This window comes from Myotis yumanensis, unplaced genomic scaffold (genome assembly GCF_028538775.1).
Source record: "Myotis yumanensis isolate MYYU_CA2020_CCGP unplaced genomic scaffold, mMyoYum1.0.hap1 SCAF_18, whole genome shotgun sequence".
Lineage (NCBI taxonomy): Eukaryota > Metazoa > Chordata > Mammalia > Chiroptera > Vespertilionidae > Myotis > Myotis yumanensis.
In genome coordinates this window covers 34,576,068-34,594,274 of record NW_027223769.1, presented here as the reverse complement: position 1 = coordinate 34,594,274, position 18,207 = coordinate 34,576,068, and the positions used below count along the sequence as shown (strand labels likewise).

At 57.1% G+C, this 18,207-nt stretch overlaps 1 protein-coding gene across 6 annotated transcripts in view; it reads left to right on the top strand.

The window, feature by feature from the left end:
• NLRC5 (NLR family CARD domain containing 5) overlaps nt 1-12,788 on the top strand; it is a 76,983-nt gene extending 64,195 nt beyond the window's left edge. For 4 of the 6 annotated variants that reach the window (XM_070398814.1, XM_070398813.1, XM_070398811.1 and 1 more), the window contains 14 exons: nt 458-541; nt 1,098-1,181; nt 3,678-3,761; nt 6,018-6,101; nt 6,245-6,394; nt 6,516-6,599; nt 6,902-6,985; nt 7,126-7,203; nt 7,889-7,972; nt 8,053-8,124; nt 8,605-8,688; nt 9,653-9,736; nt 10,581-10,664; nt 11,674-12,788. In XM_070398814.1, coding sequence (XP_070254915.1) covers nt 458-541; nt 1,098-1,181; nt 3,678-3,761; nt 6,018-6,101; nt 6,245-6,394; nt 6,516-6,599; nt 6,902-6,985; nt 7,126-7,203; nt 7,889-7,972; nt 8,053-8,124; nt 8,605-8,688; nt 9,653-9,736; nt 10,581-10,664; nt 11,674-11,785 — 1,252 coding nt within the window. In that variant the 3' untranslated portion in view covers nt 11,786-12,788. The remainder of the gene's footprint in view (nt 1-457; nt 542-1,097; nt 1,182-3,677; nt 3,762-6,017; nt 6,102-6,244; nt 6,395-6,515; nt 6,600-6,901; nt 6,986-7,125; nt 7,204-7,888; nt 7,973-8,052; nt 8,125-8,604; nt 8,689-9,652; nt 9,737-10,580; nt 10,665-11,673) is intronic. The other 2 variants (XM_070398816.1, XM_070398815.1) reach the window with 1 other exon arrangement.
• The last annotated feature ends 5,419 nt before the right edge of the window (nt 12,789-18,207 follow it).

The following is an 18,207-nucleotide window of genomic DNA, read 5'->3' as shown; positions in this document are numbered from 1 at the left end:
GCAGTCACTAGCTAGATTTACAGTGACGCCCACTTATGGCATAAATTGTGAAGCTGCCATCTGAATGATGAGGGTTTAGGACAGTGGTCGGCAAACTGCGGCTCTCGAGCCACATGCGGCTCTTTGGTCCCTTGAGTGTGGCTCTTCCACAAAATACCAACTTCTGCGCACGGGCCACGAAGTTTCAATCGCACTGTACATGCGCGCCCGCACGTGGCAAGGGGCCAAAGAGCCACATGTGGCTCGCGAGCCGCAGTTTGCCGACCACGGGTTTAGGAAAATAACGAGTCCTGCCTCCAAGCAATGTCTCAACTTACTGGTTCAGGGGGAGAGGCTTATGAAGGAAAGGAGGACCCCCTCCTGCTTCCCACCCACTTCCTTGCCCTCCCCCATCAGCATTCAGAGCCCCCAAGACCCAGAGCTCCTGCCTGACATGCTGCCCTTTGACCCCCACCAGGCTGGCCTCCAGCTGTGTGAGCTCCGAGGGCCTGGCCCCCCTGGCATCTGGTCTGAGCCGCTGTCGCCACCTGGAGGAGCTGGAGTGAGTCTCAGGGAGGAGGGGTCTGGGAAGGGCTGGCCCCGCTGAGGGCCAGGGGTGGAGAGGATAGGGAGGCGGGGCTTTGGGGAGCTGGGGAGTGGACATCAAGGGATCACTTTCTCCCTCTCTGGGTGTGGCCTGGGGAAGGCTGGGCGCTGTGTTCTTGGTCCCAGCTCCACCTCTCATTCAGAGTGTCCTGGGCACAGAGCTGTGCCTCTCCAGGCTTGCATGCCTCATCTGTAACCTGGTCATAACCCTGCTCTGCCCAGGTGGCTGTGGATGAACAGAAAAGACCACTGGGGGGGGGGGGGGCGGGGGGCGGGGGGGCTTGTCCCTGGCCTCCTCTTGTGCAGCCCTCACTCAGGGCATCATTTCTTAGCCCGGTCAGTTGTGACGGCCATGCCCTCTCCTCAAGGACCCCGGAGCCTGACTGTGGAGCCAGATGCCCCCAGGGAGCCTGGACGGGAGGGGTGGGCTAGGATGGGCTCCTGCGGGCATTGAGGGGTCCAGGGTTGGGCAGGCTTGTCTAACCCTCCCCTCGCGCCTGGTCCCCCCACAGCTTGTCTAACAACCAACTTGGCGAGGAGGCCTCCACGGTGCTGGCGGGGGCCCTTGAAGGCAAGAGCTGGCTGAGGAGGCTCGAGTAAGTGCTGGGAAGGGCTGTTGGGAGGAGGCCTAGCCACCCTGGCAGCTTTTGTGACCACGAACTGTCCAATCCCCGAATGGCCCGGTGAGCTGGGCGCCCTCCTTTTTACTCCCTGACCTGGCTCTGAGGGCTGTCACAACGCTGGCTCACTCCGACCCACCCAATCCAGAGACGCACTGGCTCACGTCTCAGGATATTACAAGGCAGCTGGCTTCAGGCTTGGCTGGATCCAGGTTCTATTTTTGTTCCCACCACCTCCCCCCCACCTTTCTCTCTGGCTCTCTCCCTCGCCACCTTTTTTGTTTGTTTGTTTAAATCCTCACCTGAGGAGCCATAACCGGTTTGGCTCAGTGGATAGAGTGTCAGCCTGTGGACTGAAAGGTCCCAGGTTTAATTCCGGTCAAGGGCATGTAGCTTGGTTGCGGGCACATCCCCAGGAGGTGTGCAGGAGGCAGCTGATCGATGTTTCTCTCTTGCCGATGTTTCTAACTCTCTATCCCTCTCCCTTCCTCTCTGTAAAAAGTCAATAAAATATATTTAAAAAAAATAAATCCTCACCTGAGGATATTTTTCCCATTGCTTTTTGTTTTTTAGAGAGAGTGGAAGGGAGGGAGAGAGAGAGACAGAGAGAAACATTGATGAGAGAGAGACACATGGATTGGTTGCCTCCTGCATGAAACCCAGGCGTCTGCCCTTCTGTCCGCAGGCCGATGCTCTGACCACTGAGCTAACTGGCCAGGGCTCTCTCCCTCTTGACTTCATTCTCAGGCAGGGGTTCCTGCAGCTACAACTACTGGTACTTCCTCCCAGTACCTACCACAAAGGCCTCTGGTTGACTCTCACTGGACCAGCGCAGGTCACATGGCCATTCCTACACCCATCACTGTGGCTCTGAGCATGATGTATTTTGATTGGCCCGATCTGGGTCATGGGCCCACCCAATGCTCTGGACTTCGTGGGGGGCGGTGGTATTTCAGGGTGCTATTCACAGAGCAAAGGGAAACAGAATCTGGGCAGAAAAACAATCCACAGATGTCCACTGCCATTTGCCTACCGTCTTTTTTTAGGTTCTGGCAACTTTTATAATTTGGAGTCACCAAATTCTTAGAAACACCAGAAACAGCCTCGGTCTGAAGGCGAGGCCCCATCTCACACAGACTTAATAACATCTAGATGGAACATTTAACGGGGGATCTCCTGCTTTTAATCTCTGAGTCCTTCCCATGACCAAACACACACGCTCGTTCCAAAGTTCGTCATGGTAGAAATATGCAGCCGAGGACATGCGATCCCTGAGGGCGACATTCCTGGGAAAACAGCTCTGAAAGGACAGTTGGTAACCTTTGCTCCAGATTACTAACCTGTGTTTTGGATACAGTGCAGAAGTGGCCTTCTGACTCGTTGCTTCTTCACAATGAAATTCCCCCCCTTTGGCCCCCTTTGGCCCAGGGATGGGGGTGGTATTAGGGCGACTTTGACCAGAAGGCTCATGTGTGTTCCCACTGAACTGTCCCCCTCCATGTGCCTGCCCTCTGCTCAGCCTCCCTGCCTCTGGGAGCTTTTGTTTGGAGAGTTGGAGGCCAATGAGGTCATTCATGGGCTCATGTATGTATTTGACAAATATAGACTCACCTGGGCACCTGGGCACCTGGGCCAGGAGCCGGAACTAGAGGTGCTGCAGGGAACAGAGCAGACCTGTGGCCCTTTCTCTTCTTCTTCTTTTTTTTCAAATATGTTTTTATTGAATTTAGAGCAGTGGTTCTCAACCTTCTGGCCCTTTAAATACAGTTCCTCATGTTGTGACCCAACCATAAAATTATTTTCGTTGCTACTTCATCACTGTGATGTTGCTACTGTGATGAATCGTCATGTAAATATCTGATATGCAGGATGGTCTTAGGCGACCCCTGTGAAAGTGTTGTTCTACCGCCAAAGGGGTCGCGACCCACAGGTTGAGAACCGCTGTTTGAGAGAGAGAGAGAGAGAGAGAGAGAGAGAGAGAGAGAGAGGAAAGGAGAAGGAGGGAAAGAGAGAGAAACATCCATGTGAGAGAAACATTGATTGGTGGCCTCCTGCACGCCCCCTACTGGGAATGGAGCCAGCAACCGGGCGTGTGCCCTGACCGGGAATTGAACCTGCGACCTTTCCGTGCACAGGACCATGCTCAACCACTGAGCCACACCGGCCAGGATGGCCCTGAGCCTGGATATGTGGTCGCTCTGGTTACTGATCAGTAGTCCGGGTCCCGTGTGGTTCAGAAATGGAGCTGCTGCTGGGATGGCTGTCATGATTCGTGCCGGGAACCGGCGTTCGGCTTCCCCAGGGCAGTTTTGTTGTGTGCGATATTTTGGCACCGTGTGGATGGAGGTGGCTGTCTGGGCAGCTGGCATTGCCAAGCACTGAGGCCTCAGGCAGCTGGACTGACGGGCCTTGATCTGCATGTGGGGCCCAACCCCAGCAATGCCAAGGCCTCCTCTGGCTCCTCCCCTCCAGCCTCAGCCACTTCCCCCTGGACGACTCCACCCTGGCTGTACTCTCGCAAGGACTGAGCCACATGACCTGCCTGCAGAGCCTCTGGTGAGTGTCCCAGCGGCCCCATGGGCGTGAGTGGGAGGATTCGATCTCCAGCTCCACAGGGACCACCGGCCCAGGACACACTGAGCCCCTGTCCTTGGCACATTCCGGCATCCTGCCAGCTGGTGCCACTGCCCTTGCCTTTCAATGCCACCAGCTCCCTCCCGGCTACAAAAGTGGCTGATGGGTCGGGGCCAAGTCCCAGAACAACCAACCCTCCGTGTGCACAAACTCATCCTGCGTCTGGTTCCCTGGGTCCGGGTCGCCTAGATCAGCGGTTCTCAACCTGTGGGTCGCGACCCCTTTGGCGGTCGAACGACCCTTTCACAGGGGTCGCCTAAGACCACCCTGCACATCAGATATTTACATTAAGATTCATAACAGTAGCAACATGACAGTGATGAAGTAGCAACGAAAATAATTTTATGGTTGGGTCACAACATGAGGAACTGTATGTAAAGGGCCAGAAGGATGAGAACCACTGCCCTAGATTCTGCGTTTCTAACCAGCTCCCTCGAGGTACTTCTTCTGGGGCCCCAGACCACACTGAATAGTGAAGGTCTAGACCAGCGAGTTCGACCTTTTCCATCGCGTGTCACACACAGACGAATTACTAACATTCTGTGGCACACCCAAAAAAAATGTTGATGTGACCCAAAAAAAGTGTATAATTTTTAAAAATATGTTTGTATTGATTGTAGAGAGAAAGGAAGGGAGAGGGATAGCGAGATAGAAACATCACTGATCGGCTGCCTCCTGCACACCCCCTCCTGGGGGTGGAGCCTGCAACCCGGGCATGAGCCCCAACCAGGGGTCAAACCGGTAACCTCTTGGTTCACGGGGCGACGCTCCACCACTGAGCCACACCCATTGAGCAAGGGTATAATTTTGATTCACTCACACCAGACAGGTGTTATTGCGTTGGCTGTTGTCATTTTTTTTTTATTTGACAATCGAACAGAAAAGAAGCCAGTGCCCTTGACTGCATAGTCAGGTATGGCATGTTCTTGTATGTGCCCTGACTGGGATTGAACCCACACCCCTGGCATAACAGGATGATGCTCTAGCCGCCGGAGCGACCTGGCCAGGGCGGGTGCTGCGTATTGAGAACGCCTGCGGCACACGTGTTGAAAATCTCCGGCCTAGACTCAGATCTGGTGACCTTGACAGTCTCCCCGGCGGCCCTGGCCACTTTGATAAACAAATATCACACGCTCTTTCCAGGTGGTATTTCAAAATACAAAACACGATGACTAAAAACAAACGCAAGCCCTAGCTGGTTTGGCTCAGTGGACAGAGCGTCGGCCTGCAGACTGAAGGGTCCCAGGTTTGATTCCAATCATGGGCACATACCAAGCTTGCGGGCTTGATCCCAGGTAGAGGGCATGCAGGAGGCAGCCAATCAGTAATTCTCTCTCATCGTTGACGTTTCTATCTCTCTCTCTCTCTTTCCCTCTCCCTTCCTGTCTGAAATCAATAAAATTATATTTTAAAAACACACACACACAAACCCAACCACGACACCAGGCATTGCTTTGTTCTTATCCCAGTCCACCTCTCCCCCCCCACCCCCCCAGCACTGTAGAGCGCTAGGAAATGAGGTCAGAGGGTTTGGGGAGCAGAGCATGTGGGAGCAGGTCATGTCCCCCATAATTTAAGGGAAGGCAGATGGCTAATTTTAATTTGCAAAAGAAAACAACCCTCAGACAAATAGCTAGTGTGGGGCTCAGTTTGCATGGGCTGCGTTGTTTTATTTTTTTCCCACTCCCAGAGGCAGGGCTCAGGCAGGGCTCAGAAAAGACACTAGACGGGTTTGAGGATAAGCCACCATTTGCACGGATTAGCAGAAGATGCCTGGGGAAACTGTTTGCCTGAATGTGGAACCCACATGAACTTGGCACTCGGCGGGGCTGGCTAGAGATCCCTGATGTGGGGCCGAGGCCAAGTCTGCTCAGACCAGGACACGTGGCCTCCGCTGCCAGGCCCGCAGCCCTGGGCTGGCATTTCCGCCTGCCCGGGGGCGGGGGGGGGGGGGGGGCTTGAAACCAGCCCCGGCTCCTCCCCGGGCCTCTGTTTCCTCCCCCGGACACTGGGTACAGTCATGCCCACCCGGTCCCGCCTTCCCCCCCGAAGCTGGATGGCTGGCCTGTGAGTCCCTAGACTTGTAAAGGCTTCGCAAGCTGTAGAGTCTGTAGCACAGCCCCTGCCGAGGCCCTCACTCCTGACGATGGCCTCCTGGCCTGTTCCCTGCCTCCCTAGCCTGAGTGGGGACGACATTGGTGATGTTGGCTGCTCCCGCCTTGCCAAGGCCCTCGAAGCCGCCACCAGCTTGGAGGAGCTGGGGTGAGTTGCCTGTCCCCGCCCCCGGGGCCCAGAACACGTGGGGGGAGTGGTGGGGGGGAGATGACAAAAGCAAGAGGCTCCTTGAAGACACTCCTCACGTATTGGTGACACTCGTCGCCCTCGCCAACTCCTGCGCGGCATAGCCCCTGCCGTAGGGCCCGGGAAACCCAACGGTGGGATGTGAGCGTGTTGATGGCAGCAGGAGGCAGTGAGGGCAGACATCAGGCAGGACGTCGTAAACACGGGATACGAGCTTGGAGTCAGCACCCAACGTACTGTGAGGGCCTTTATCTGTGAGCCTCGGCCTTTCTCTAGACTTTAACCTCCTCCTGGGTCTGGGATAGGGACGGGGATGGGAACCTACCAGCTGGGGGCCAGGCGGATGCTTCCAGTTCTGCTGTTTTTCTCCCCAAGCTTGAGCCACAACCAGATTGGAGACGCGGGTGCCCAGCACTTGGCTGCCGTCCTGCCCGGGCTGCCTGAGCTCCGGAGGGTGGAGTGAGTGGCCAGCCCTCCCCACAGGGGCCCTCGGGGGCCGCCCCATGGTCTGAGGAGACCCTGGCTTCTGCCTCAGGCTGAACTTCAGCTTCAGTGCCCAGTGGCTCTGAGTTACCTCCAGGCCTTGCTCACTCTGGGACCTCGAGCAGCCCAGCCCCTGCCCCTCTCTGGGCCTTTCTGCCCCACCGGGCTGGGAGGGTGTGCAGTGGGGATGCTGTCTCTTAGGGCCCCAGGAGATGGGGGGAAGGGGTGGCGGAAATGGGGGGTCCAAGGGTCTGATGTCTGCCCCCCTCCCTCCACAGCCTCTCAGCGAACGGCATCTGCCCGGCTGGGGGCGTGCGGTTGGTGGAGTCCCTCGCCCTTTGCAAGCACCTGGAGGAGCTGAGGTGAGTGTGTGCCCAGGGGGACTGGCCTCCGCCCTCTGTGTCCCCAAGGCCCACCTGGCCCTCATCTCCCCAGGGAGGTACAAGGCCGGGGCCTGAGGCAGCCAGCCAGGTGCTCAGCCTCATCCCTTCTCTTCCTCCAGGCTCGGCTGCAATGCCCTGGGGGACCCCACAGCCCTGGGGCTGGCCCGGGCGCTGCCCCCGCACCTGAGAGTCCTGCAGTGAGTGGCCCCGCCTGTGGTGTGTGCGGGGCTAGAGGGCGGGGCTCCTCCATGAGCGCTTGGGGGTCAGGGTCCTCGTCCCTTGAGCTGCCCTGCCTTTGGGCAAACTGGCATGCACTGGGCTGGCTGCCCGCTCTCCCGCCTGCTCCTCCCCCGCCTCTGGAGTCTGGGGAGCCTAGTCCAGGCTCGGCCACCGCCCCTGTGTGCCCATGGCCGGGCCCCGCCCCTCGAGTCTCAGTTTCCTCATCTGCAAAAGAGTTCAAGGCTCCTGAGCGCATCTCTGAGGGTGAGCCAGGACGTGTCAGCAGGGGGCCATGCGGGAGAAGAGCGCCCAGCCGCACGGCCCAGCACTCTACAGTGTGTGTCCATGCTCACTGGAGCCTCGCAGCGGCCCCGTGGGGCTGGGGCTTTATTTGCTACATTTCCAGGCCGCAGAACTGCAAGCAGGAGAGGGGTGGAGAGCTTACCTTCCTAACACATGGAGCCAGGCCTCGAACTTGGGGTCTCGGACTCCAAAGCCAGGGTCCTTGATACGTCCTGGGTCCTGTGTGGCTGGGGATGGCTGTGACCCAGAGACCGTCTGAGGTCTGGCAGCATAGCCTGAGACAAGGCTGTGAGTGGGGATCCAGCCCCCCAGCCCCCACAGGGTTCCCCAAGACTCCCCTTCCCTCTCCCCTTCCCCCAGCCTGCGGTCCAGCCGTCTGGGCCCAGAGGGGGCGCTGAGCCTGGGCCGGGCCCTGGACGGATGCCCGAATTTGGAAGAGATCAGGTGAGTGGGGGCCGTGGAGCCTGGGCAGGGGGACAAGAGGGGGTGTCGGGGGCTCCTCTCACAGTGTCCCTGCCCCTCAGCTTGGCAGAGAACACCCTGGCCGGACAGGTCCCCCACTTCCGTCGGGGGCTCCCGCGGCTGAGGCAGATAGAGTAAGTAGCCCCCTGACTCCCTGGAGCTGGGCGGGAGGGTGGGGGCAGCCCTCGCTGACACCTGGGAAGGCCTTTTTTTTTATTTTATGTTTTTATTGATTTTAGAGAGAGGAAGGGAGAGGGAGAGAGAGAGAGAAACATCGATGAGAGAGACATCGTTCGGCTGCCTCCTGCACGCCCTCTACTTGGGGATCGAGCCTGCAACCCGGGCATGTGCCCTGACTGGGAATCGATCTGGTGACCCTTCGGCTCATGGGTCGCTGCTCAACCACTGAGCCACACCAGCCGGGCGGGAAAGCCTTTGAAGCGACAGAGGCCTCAGGTCCAGGGGAGCCTGGGACCAAAGGGGGCACTTTTCTAAGACTCCCACGTGCCCCGGCCCCTGGCTACTCCGCTCCCTCCTGCTCAGGGCACAGCAGGGGGAAGGGGCTGGGAGCTGCCCGACTCAGACACCTCCTTCCCATCCCGCTCTTTCCCCAGCCTGGTTTCCTGTGAGATCGACGACCAGGCTGCCAAGCTCCTCGCTGCCAGCTTCATGCTCTGCCCGGCCCTGGAAGAAATCCTGTGAGTGCTGGGCACCGGGGCATGGCCCTGGCCTGCTGTGCCAGGGCACGGCTCCCTTCCCCCCAGAGCCCTCCGGCCAAGTGGGAAGGTCATTCTTGCTCAGTTCTCCTCTGGAGGAAGTTTTCACACTTGAGCTGCGAGGGGCACAGGTGGGCGCTGTGTCCACAGCCTCTCCTGCCTGTGTCCCTGCCTGTGAGTGGCGGGAGGGGAGGTGGGCCAGCCGGTCCCTAGAGGCTTTGCCCCTGACCTTCCCTTTGGGAGGTGGCTGGAGAGGCCGCCTGGCCTGGCATATGGGACCCTGATTTATAAACCACCTGTTGGTAGTGAAGAGTAGCTGAAGCCAGCAGGCCCCCCACCTGCCCACTGGCCTTGCCCCACCCCCACCCCCTTGGCAATCAGAGGCGTTCAAACCTTGCCCGGCTGGCGTGGCTCAGTGGTAGAGCGTCGACCTATGAACCAGGAGGTCACGGTTCAATTCCCGGTCAGGGCACCTGCCTGGGTTGTGGGCTTGATCCCCAGTGTGGGGTGTGCAGGAGGCAGCAGATCAATGGTTCTCTCTCATCATTGATGTTTCTATCTCCCTCTGCCTCTCCCTTCCTCTCTGAAATCAATTATAAATGTGTGTGTGTGTGTGTGTGTGTGTGTGTGTGTGTGTAGAAAAATAGGCAACAAATAATAACACAAGAGGTTCGTGGATGTGACAAAAGTCACGATGGAGCACACGCATGGTGGGAGTTTGGACCGTTACAAACCAAGTGTCCTGGACTCTGGGGACAGCCGGGTCCTGAGCTGCCTGGTTCTGAAGGATGACCAGCCTGGGAATGGGTTTGGGGGGAGGAGCCACCTGTGCCCTGAGAAGTCTCCAGGGAGGGCACACAGCACCCCTCAGGGACTCTGGAGCCTGTTGGCCCAGCCCTCCCCCCCCGCTGCTCTCCTGATGCCGACCTGGGCCCCTGTCCTGCAGGCTGTCCTGGAACCTGCTTGGGGACGAGGCGGCTGCCGAACTGGCCCAGGTCCTGCCTCGGATGCAGCAGCTGAAGAGTGTGGAGTAAGAGGGGCCCATCCTGGGAAGCCAGGGGGGCGGGGGGGCCAGAGGGGGACCTGCGTCCTGGGGTAAGGCCTCTGCCTCCAGGAAGCCCTCCTTGCCCTAGCCCTGTGGTTGGCAAACTGCAGCTCGAGAGCCACATGCGGCTCTTTGGCCCCTTGAGTGTGGCTCTTCCTAAGCCTTAGGAGTACCCTAATTAAGTTAATAACAATGTACCTACCTATATAGTTTCAGTTTAAAAAATTTGGCTCTCAAATGAAATTTCAATCGTTGTACTGTTGATATTTGGCTCTGTTGACTAGTGAGTTTGCCGACCACTGCCCTAGCCCAACCCTAACCCCTAGACCCTAAGCCCTAATCCCTTAACCCTTAACCCTTAACCCTTAGCCCTTAAACCTTACCCTCACCCTCACCTTTGACTGTTGACCATCAACCACCTGACCTTTAGACTTTGACCCTTGGCCTTTGACCCCTGACTTTTACCCCTGACCCTTGACCCTAACACTTGACAGCCCTAACAAGCCTAACCCTAACCTTAGACCCTAGTCCCTTGATGCTAGATCCTTGATCCCTGACCACTGACCTTTGACCCCCTAACCATTGATATTTGACCTTGACCCCCTGAACTTTGACCGGTGACCCTGACATTTGACCTGTGACTCCTGACCTTTGACCATAACCCTCAACCGCCCTAACAACCATAACCTTAACCCTAGTCCCTTGACCCTAGATCCTTAACCATTGACCCTGGACCCCTGACCTTTGACTCTTGACCCCTCATCTTTGACCATTGACCTTTGACCCTTGACCGTCTGTCTCTCCCCTTCCTCTGCTGTGCCTCGGGAAGTCTGGAGAAGAATCGGATCACAGCGTACGGAGCCTGGCTCCTGGCTGAAGGGCTGGCGCAGGGCTCTGGCATCCAAGTCATCCGGTAACGGACTTGCTGGGGCCAGGACGGTGGGTGGGAGGCCGCACCGACCCCTACGGTGTAAGGGGACCCGGGCTGGGAATTGCCAGGGAGACTTGGGCCACTCCACCAAGAAGCTGGCAGCAAGTAACCTTGTCACGTTCCATCTCTGCCACCCCCAGCTGTGCGACTGCATCAGTAATTCAACCTCTCCCAGCCTCCCCCTTCCCATCTGTACGACGGGGATATGATCGCTTTCCCCGCAGAGTTGCTGGGGGGACCCGATGGTGAGACAAAGCGCTGAGCACAGCTTCTGGCTCACGGTCAGCACTCACTGTGGTGGCTTTAACCAGAGGCACCGCGTGCGGTTGTGTGGGCTGTGCCCTGCGCACGGGCCTCGCCTCTCAGGCACCATGCGCCCCGCGGGCACGCTAGACGGCTGGTCGACAACAGTGAAGCGTTACAAAAACCAATAGGTCGTGACCATTTCAGACGATGCAAGTAAAGTGTCTTTAGGAGGGGAGCTTGAACCCTAGCCAGTTGGGCTCCGTGGACAGAGCCTCAGCCTGAGGACCGAAGGGTCCCGGGTTCGATTCCGGTCCAGGGCATGCACCTCGGTTGCACAATTGATCCCTGGCCCTGGTGAGGGCACGTGCGGGAGGCAACCAACCGATGTGTCTCTCTCACGGAGATGTCTCTCTCTGTCTCTCCCCTCTCGTCCCTTCTCTAAAAGTCAATGGAAAGCTGCCCTCTGCCCTCGGGTGAGGATTAACAACAGGAAGGGGAGCTTTTTCCTTGCTGGGCAGGTGTCACATGAGCGGGATCACAGCTCTCTGGCAGGAAGACGGAGTGGAAGTCGGGGTGGGGGCAGCGAGCACCTTCTCCCTGGGGGGCCCTGCGGGTCTAACACCTGCCTCTGCCAGGCGTCTCTGGACACAGCTCTCCCCCTTGCGCCTCAGTCTCCCATCTGCGGGTAGGACGGAGGGCAGAGACGAGAGGACGGGTGCTGAGTGCCTGTCTCTGTGTCCCGCAGCCTCTGGAATAACCACATCCCCCCAGACGCGGCCCAGCGTCTGCAGAGCCAGGAGCCCCGGCTGGACTTCGCTTTCTTCCCCAATGAGCGGCAGGCCCCTCGGGGGACTTGATGGCCACCTCATACCCTTTGGATCCAGCCCAGTGATGCCAACTTGCACCTGCCTGGATGGAGGCTCAGGAAGAGCCTCAGCGGGCGCCCCTGTCCCCTGCCCCGGGAGGGAGAGACACGCGTGTCCTGCTACAGTCTTCAGGGAGGACTTTGTGAGAACCAGGAGCCGCGTGTGGCCAACGGACCACCTTGCATCACATGTGACATGCATGACCGGGAGGGACATGTGGCCTAAGGAGGGTGTCGTGATGTGATGCATGACACAGAAGGTCACACATGGCAGAGTTCCACGTGACATTGCATGGAACCTGCAGCGTGGCCTGTGGGTCAGTGGTCAGGGGTCCTAGCCCCACACATGATAGGACACATGATTGGTGGTTCGTAGAAGACACATGACAAATGTCCATGTCATAGGACACGTGGCTGGCCCGATGCCCGCAGGCTGGTCCAAGATCTAATTTATTACTTTTTACAAACCAAGTATGTATTTATGGATTGCACTTCCAGAGCAGCTAAGCCACGGCCCGTCTTCCACTCGGGACTGGGGCGAGGGGAGTGTCTGAGCACTGACCGGCCCCGTGAACCGAGCCAGGGGCTCAGCCACGAGTCTTCAGGATGAGCCTCAGTTCCCCCATCAGTAAACTGGTGACCCGTCCCCTTAACTGCTGACCTACACGGACTGTGGGCCCAGGTCCAGGTGGAGCCAGCTTGACCTGTGGATGGATGGGGCCCAGTCTGTCCTGTGTGAGGGACAAAGCCAGGTCTAAGATAATGAGGCAAGGCCATGGGTACAGCCACTACCTCAGCGGGACCCGGTGAGCTCCCAGGGGCTGCATATGCTGCACAGTGTTCTTGTGACTCCCAAGAGGGCGCCAGGATGGCCCTGCGACCCTCTAAGCCAATAAATGTGATGGCTTCCCAGCCTCCAGTCTGAGTCGGATGTGTCCCAGCGCCTCCCCGAAGTCAGCAGTGGCTCAGCCCCTGCCCCGGGGCCCAGAGAGCGGAGAGACCACAGGGACGAGCACTGGCCCGGGAGTCAGGGGTCAAGCCTGTGCTCTGTCTGCATGTGGTCAGACGATCGTGGGCAAGTCGCCTCCTCTCTCCAGACCTCCCCTGCCCCGCGAGGGTGTGAAAGGAGCTCCACGTGTCAGCAGCCTTCTTTGTTTGACTTGCATTCTGTTTAAACTCTTTCCTGAATTCATTGCCAATATTTAGAGTCGGGAACTTTTATATCAAAATGCAGACTTTCAACTTGTCTTAGAGGCTAGGCCAGCATTCTCACCAAAGGAGAGAGCGAGAGAGGAAAATTGGTTGCCTCCCGCACATGCCCCGACGGGGTGGGGGTGGGGTGATACTGAAGTGGTGGTGGAGGTCTAACCTGCAACTCAGGTATGTGCCCTTGACCGGGAATTGAACCCATGACCTTCTGGTGTGCCGGGCGGTGCTCTAACCACTGAACACTCCTTAGCAGGTCTGTGCCCTTTAGCTATGGCACATATCCCTCCGTTTTCTGCAGTCCCATCCACTCTCCAATGACCCTCCCTCCCGTTTGCTGCTTGCCTGGTTCTTGTTATAGCCTGGAAACTTCTGGCTTAGAGGGTTCCCACAGGCAGGTGGTACATTACAAACATGGCTTTGGAAGTCGGACGGGCATAGAATGGACTATGGTGTGACCCCGAAGCCAGGGGCTATTTCTGTACAGAAGTTAGTAATAGTCCCTGACCCCCGGGACTTTGGGAGGGGTCAGGGGAGCAAGGTATGCAAAGTCCCTAGTATGAAGAGGTAGCTTACATGCTAGTTACACCCCCCTTTTAGGGTTCAATATCATGTGAGAGGAAGAGATGCTTGAAATGATAGGAGAACAGCACCCCCTCCTGGTCACCTGTGGATCTCAGAGGACCCTTCTTCAAAAGCGACAACGCATTGGGAAAAGCTGGCAGAAAAGTGCAGTTACGGCTGAGCACCACTAGAGGGCAGGCTGGCCCAGGTTTCTGAGATCACTTCTTTCTCATTAGACCCAGAAGGGAGTTGGATGCGGGGGCTGCCCCCAGCCTGGTAGTGGCTCACCTGGAGGCTCAGCCCTGAACTTTGCCAACCTCCACATTGTCCTTGACCCCCTGCTGAGTGTGAGGAGAAAGTCCGAGTGCCAAACACCCACACCCTGTGCAGCGACACCCTAATAGGGTCAGGGTCAGGGCACACCTGGTGCCAAGTGAGGCCACCAGCCTCATCATGGGAAAGGGGGTGGGCAGGTCAAAGATCCAAGAAGTTTACCTGGAAACTTTGAACCCAAAATTCCGTCTCCCCTTCCCAGGAAATGATGCCAAGGTGACCTTGGGCCCTCAGGGTGCACCTTCATGCCAAGGGAGCTGCCTCCAGTGCTTGCCCGAGACTGGAGGGTGAGTCCCTCAAAGCCTGCCAATGCCGTGCCCAGCCAGCGTGGCTCAGTGGTCGAGCATGGACTTACGAACCAGGAGGTCACGGTTTGATTCCCAGTCAGGGCACATGCTTGGATTACAGGCTGCATCCCCAGTGTGGGGCGTGCAGGAGGCAGCCAATCAGTGATTCTCTCTCATCATTGATGTTTTTCTCTCCCTCTCCCTTCCTCTCTGAAATCAATCAAAATATTATTTATATATTTAATTTTATTTTTTATCTTTATTGTTGAAAGTATTACATAGGTCCTCCTCCCCCCCCCCCCCCCCATTAACCGCCTCCAGCCTACTCCCATTCCCCCACCCAGGCAATGAAAAAATATATATTTTTTAAAAGCCTGCCGATGCCTTGATGGGAAGCCCCGGCTGAAGAAGGAACAGCACCAGGAGCACCAGGCCAGCGGAAAGGCACAGGCAGCAACCAGAGCTCAGGGGCATGCTCTTCACCTGTTGCTTATGCGTTTTACTTTCCCCTCTCCTTTCCCTTTCATCTCTGCCCAGGCTCTCAGCTCCAAGACCCTTTCAGCAGCCGCCAGGAGAAGTCCCAGTGTTGTCAGCCTCTGGTCGGCATGCTCTCCCCTTGTTCATTTTATTAAGAACCTGCCTCTCCTGCCGCCTGCCTGCTTGGAGGGCTGGACTCTTTCTTTTCTTTTGTTGTTTAAAAAATATTTTTATTGATTTCAGAGAGGAAGGGAGAGGGAGATAGAGAGAGAGAAACATCAATGATGAGAGGGAATCCTTGACCTGCTGCCTCCTGCACGCCCCCTGCTGGGGATCGAGCCCACAACCCTGGCATATGCCCTGACTGGGAATCGAACCGTGACCTCCTGGTTCATACCTTTGCGACTTTTTTCCCCCTACTCCTCCCCCGCCCCTCCCCCAGTTTTACCGAGATATAATCAACACACACACTATAAGTTTAGGGTACAACATGGTTATGTTGTAGGCGGCAGGAAGGTGTCTGACCAGTGGGGTCAGACCAAACCTGGGTTCAGCAATCTCGGTACTTGGGTTCTGGCTAAGAGACAATTCAAAGTCGACCCAACCTGTAAGAGAACATCTATTGGGTAAGTTATAAGGTAGAATAAGTAATTCCTGGAAGAAATGGGCTTAGCAAACAAGTTCCAGAGGTAAAGGAAGGACCCTTGGAGCTTGGGAGTGAGGAAGTGAATGGTAAGGTGCCTGGGGAGGGGGAGGGAGGGGGGGAGGGGAAGGAGGGAGAGGGAAGGGTGTGCTCCCTGGAGGGAGAACACACTGGCTCCTCCATCCTAAGGGTTTTAAGGGCGAAGACTTTAGGGGCGGTCCCAGGGGGAGGCCTCGCTAGAACATTCAGCAGTTTTCCAGGTGGGCCCATTCAGGGTGGTGGTCTCCACTGACTGATTGGCGGCACCAGAGCAGGGGTCATTATTCGATGCAGCTGGTCCTAGGTCAGCCCTGGCTGGTTTGGTTGCTTACCTGGGACTGGAGCTAAAAGACAACTGAGGCTTAGATGTTATCTCTGGGCCTTCCCATCTGGGTGACCTTCTGGACCTGGCCCATCGTCCTGGCTCTGCGCGCGTGTGTCTAACTGCCTATAGCGGTTTGACGTCCGTGCATTGTGAAATGATTCTCACAAGAAGTTTAGTCGACACGATGTAGGCAGCGGGGAGGCCTCAGTAGGACATTCAGCAGTTTCCCAGGTGAGTCCTTTCAGGGTGGTGGTCTCCACTGACTGACTGGCCGGCACCAGGGCCTGAGGTCAGCCCTGGCTGGTTTTGTTGCTCCTCTGGGCCCGGAGCTGATATACAGCTGCAGCCTAGATATTATCTCCAGGGAGGAACGGTGAGGGGGTCCCAAGCGCATGACCAGCGATGTGCTAGGGGAGGAAAGGTCATCTTAGGGTCAAGGTCCCGTCTCACATTTGCCCGTAGCTTTCTGCCCTGGTGACCTTCTGTACATGTCCTTGCTCTGCTTATATCTGTCCAACTGCCTACAGCAGACATCCATCATCTCACATAGACACGGAAAAAAAGGAAACATGTTTTTTTCCTTGAGATGAAAAGTCTTAGGATCTACTCTCTTAACTTTCAAACGTCGAGGCTCTTACCCCCACAGGTGCAGCCACAGCTTCCTCCTCTGTACAGTGAGGAGATGAGCAAAATGAGGCAGGGCCCAAGGACCCACTTTCTCCAGCTCAAAGCCGACCTTCCGGTTCACCCTGCACTCCCTCGGGGAGGGTCTGACTCCTGTCGCCTGCCTCGCCTGGTTATAGCTGTGCAGGGCTTCACCCTCTGTGGTCTCCTCTAGTCTCGACCCTTCCCCACAATTTCAGCAACAACCTCCCCGTTTCACAAATGAGCCCGGAGAGGAGCCAGACCTGCCCAAGGTCACACAGCCAATATTCAGTGGAGCTCAGATTCCAACCCTGGAGCGAGAAGGAAAGGAGGATGTTCGGTGGTCCAGGCTGGGGATCGAGCTGGTTTGTACGTCTGTGTGATCAGAGAGCAGGGCACTGGGCAAGGTGGGAGGGCTGTGCACCCTTCCAGGCCCTGCTTCTGCCCCCAGCCCCACCCCTGAATGGCTAAGGCCAGGCCTCAGGGTGGAGACCCCAGCCACAGCTGGATACACCCTTGGGACACATCCGGAGCTTCCTGGAAAAGACCTCGCATTGGCTGGTTTGGTAAAGCTCTTCCCGGGGCTGGACTGGGCTGAGGAAGTTTCCGGGCCAGCGGTCATGTTTGTATCCCCGCCCCCACCCATGTGTCTCTCAGCCCTGGGAGCTGAGTCCTTCCTCACGTGGCCCTTGGCAACCACGCCTTGTTCCTTATCCCACACAGGCCCGAGCCCGGCCCGGCTGCCCAGGAGCCGACCTCTGCCCAGAGGAGAAAGTCACAGCAGAGGGGTCTTCAGAAGAGAACAAAGGCCCAGTGGGGTCCCCAGGTCCTGTCACTGGATTGGGAGCGTCAGTCTCCTGGGCTGGACCCCCAGTCCACCACCCTACCCCCCGCCCCCAACACAGATCTCCAGGGCCAGGCTGGGGCTGACGGAGGTGTCTGGTTGTCAGGGGCTGACCGGGCCGGTGTTCCAGCTGACAGTTCCAGCTGTGGTCCCAGCTGATAGCAGCCCCGATGGCCAGACGTGTGAGAGAACCTTCCAGAGAGCTCCAGCCCCTGTCATCTTCTGGCGTCAACCGTGAAAGAAAACCTGAACAAGAACTGCCCTCGCAGAGCCCAGGCGGCTTCCAGAGCCGTGAGAGATGCTCAGGTTCGGGGTGATGTGTGATAAATACCGTGTCGCCCTCCACCCTTCCCCCTCCCCCACACCCGCAGCGCACTGAAGTGTATGTACAGGCGGCCCTGTTACCCTGGCCTATTTGTCCGGACAGCCTGGAACGTGGACATAAATACCCAGATGGCAGGTGCTTCACACACGCACACACACGCCCGGAGATAGGCCTATTTAGGGAAATTCAGGCCGCCAGCTTCTGCAGAAAGGTCTCCACCAGGGTCAGGAGAGACTGCCTCCGACCTCTGGCAGTAGCGGCCTTGTGTCGTGTGTGAAGAGAGGACGGTGTAAATCCACTCTCCTGGGCACTTGGACTTAAGCGACTGCCCTCCGGGGCTCTCCGGACCCCTGACATTTGCTCACACAGCTTTATTGAGACGTGACTCACAGGCGGTAGCATGCACCCCTTGAAAGTATCCAAGTCAACGGTCTCGAGAATACCTCCATTTTTGTGCAACTGCCACTATGATCAGATTTTAGAACATTTTTTTAAAATTTATTTGTTTTTAACCTCACTCGAGAATATTTTCTCATTGATCTTTAGGGAAGAGTAGAAGAGAGAGGGAAAGAGAGAGAAACATCCATGTGAGAGAAACATATTGATTGGGTGCCTCCTGCACGGGGGCGGGGGAGGAGCCTGCAATTGAGGTATGTGCCCTTGACCGGAATCGAACCTGGGACCCTTTGGTTTGCAGGCCGACGCTCTATCCACTGAGCCAAACCG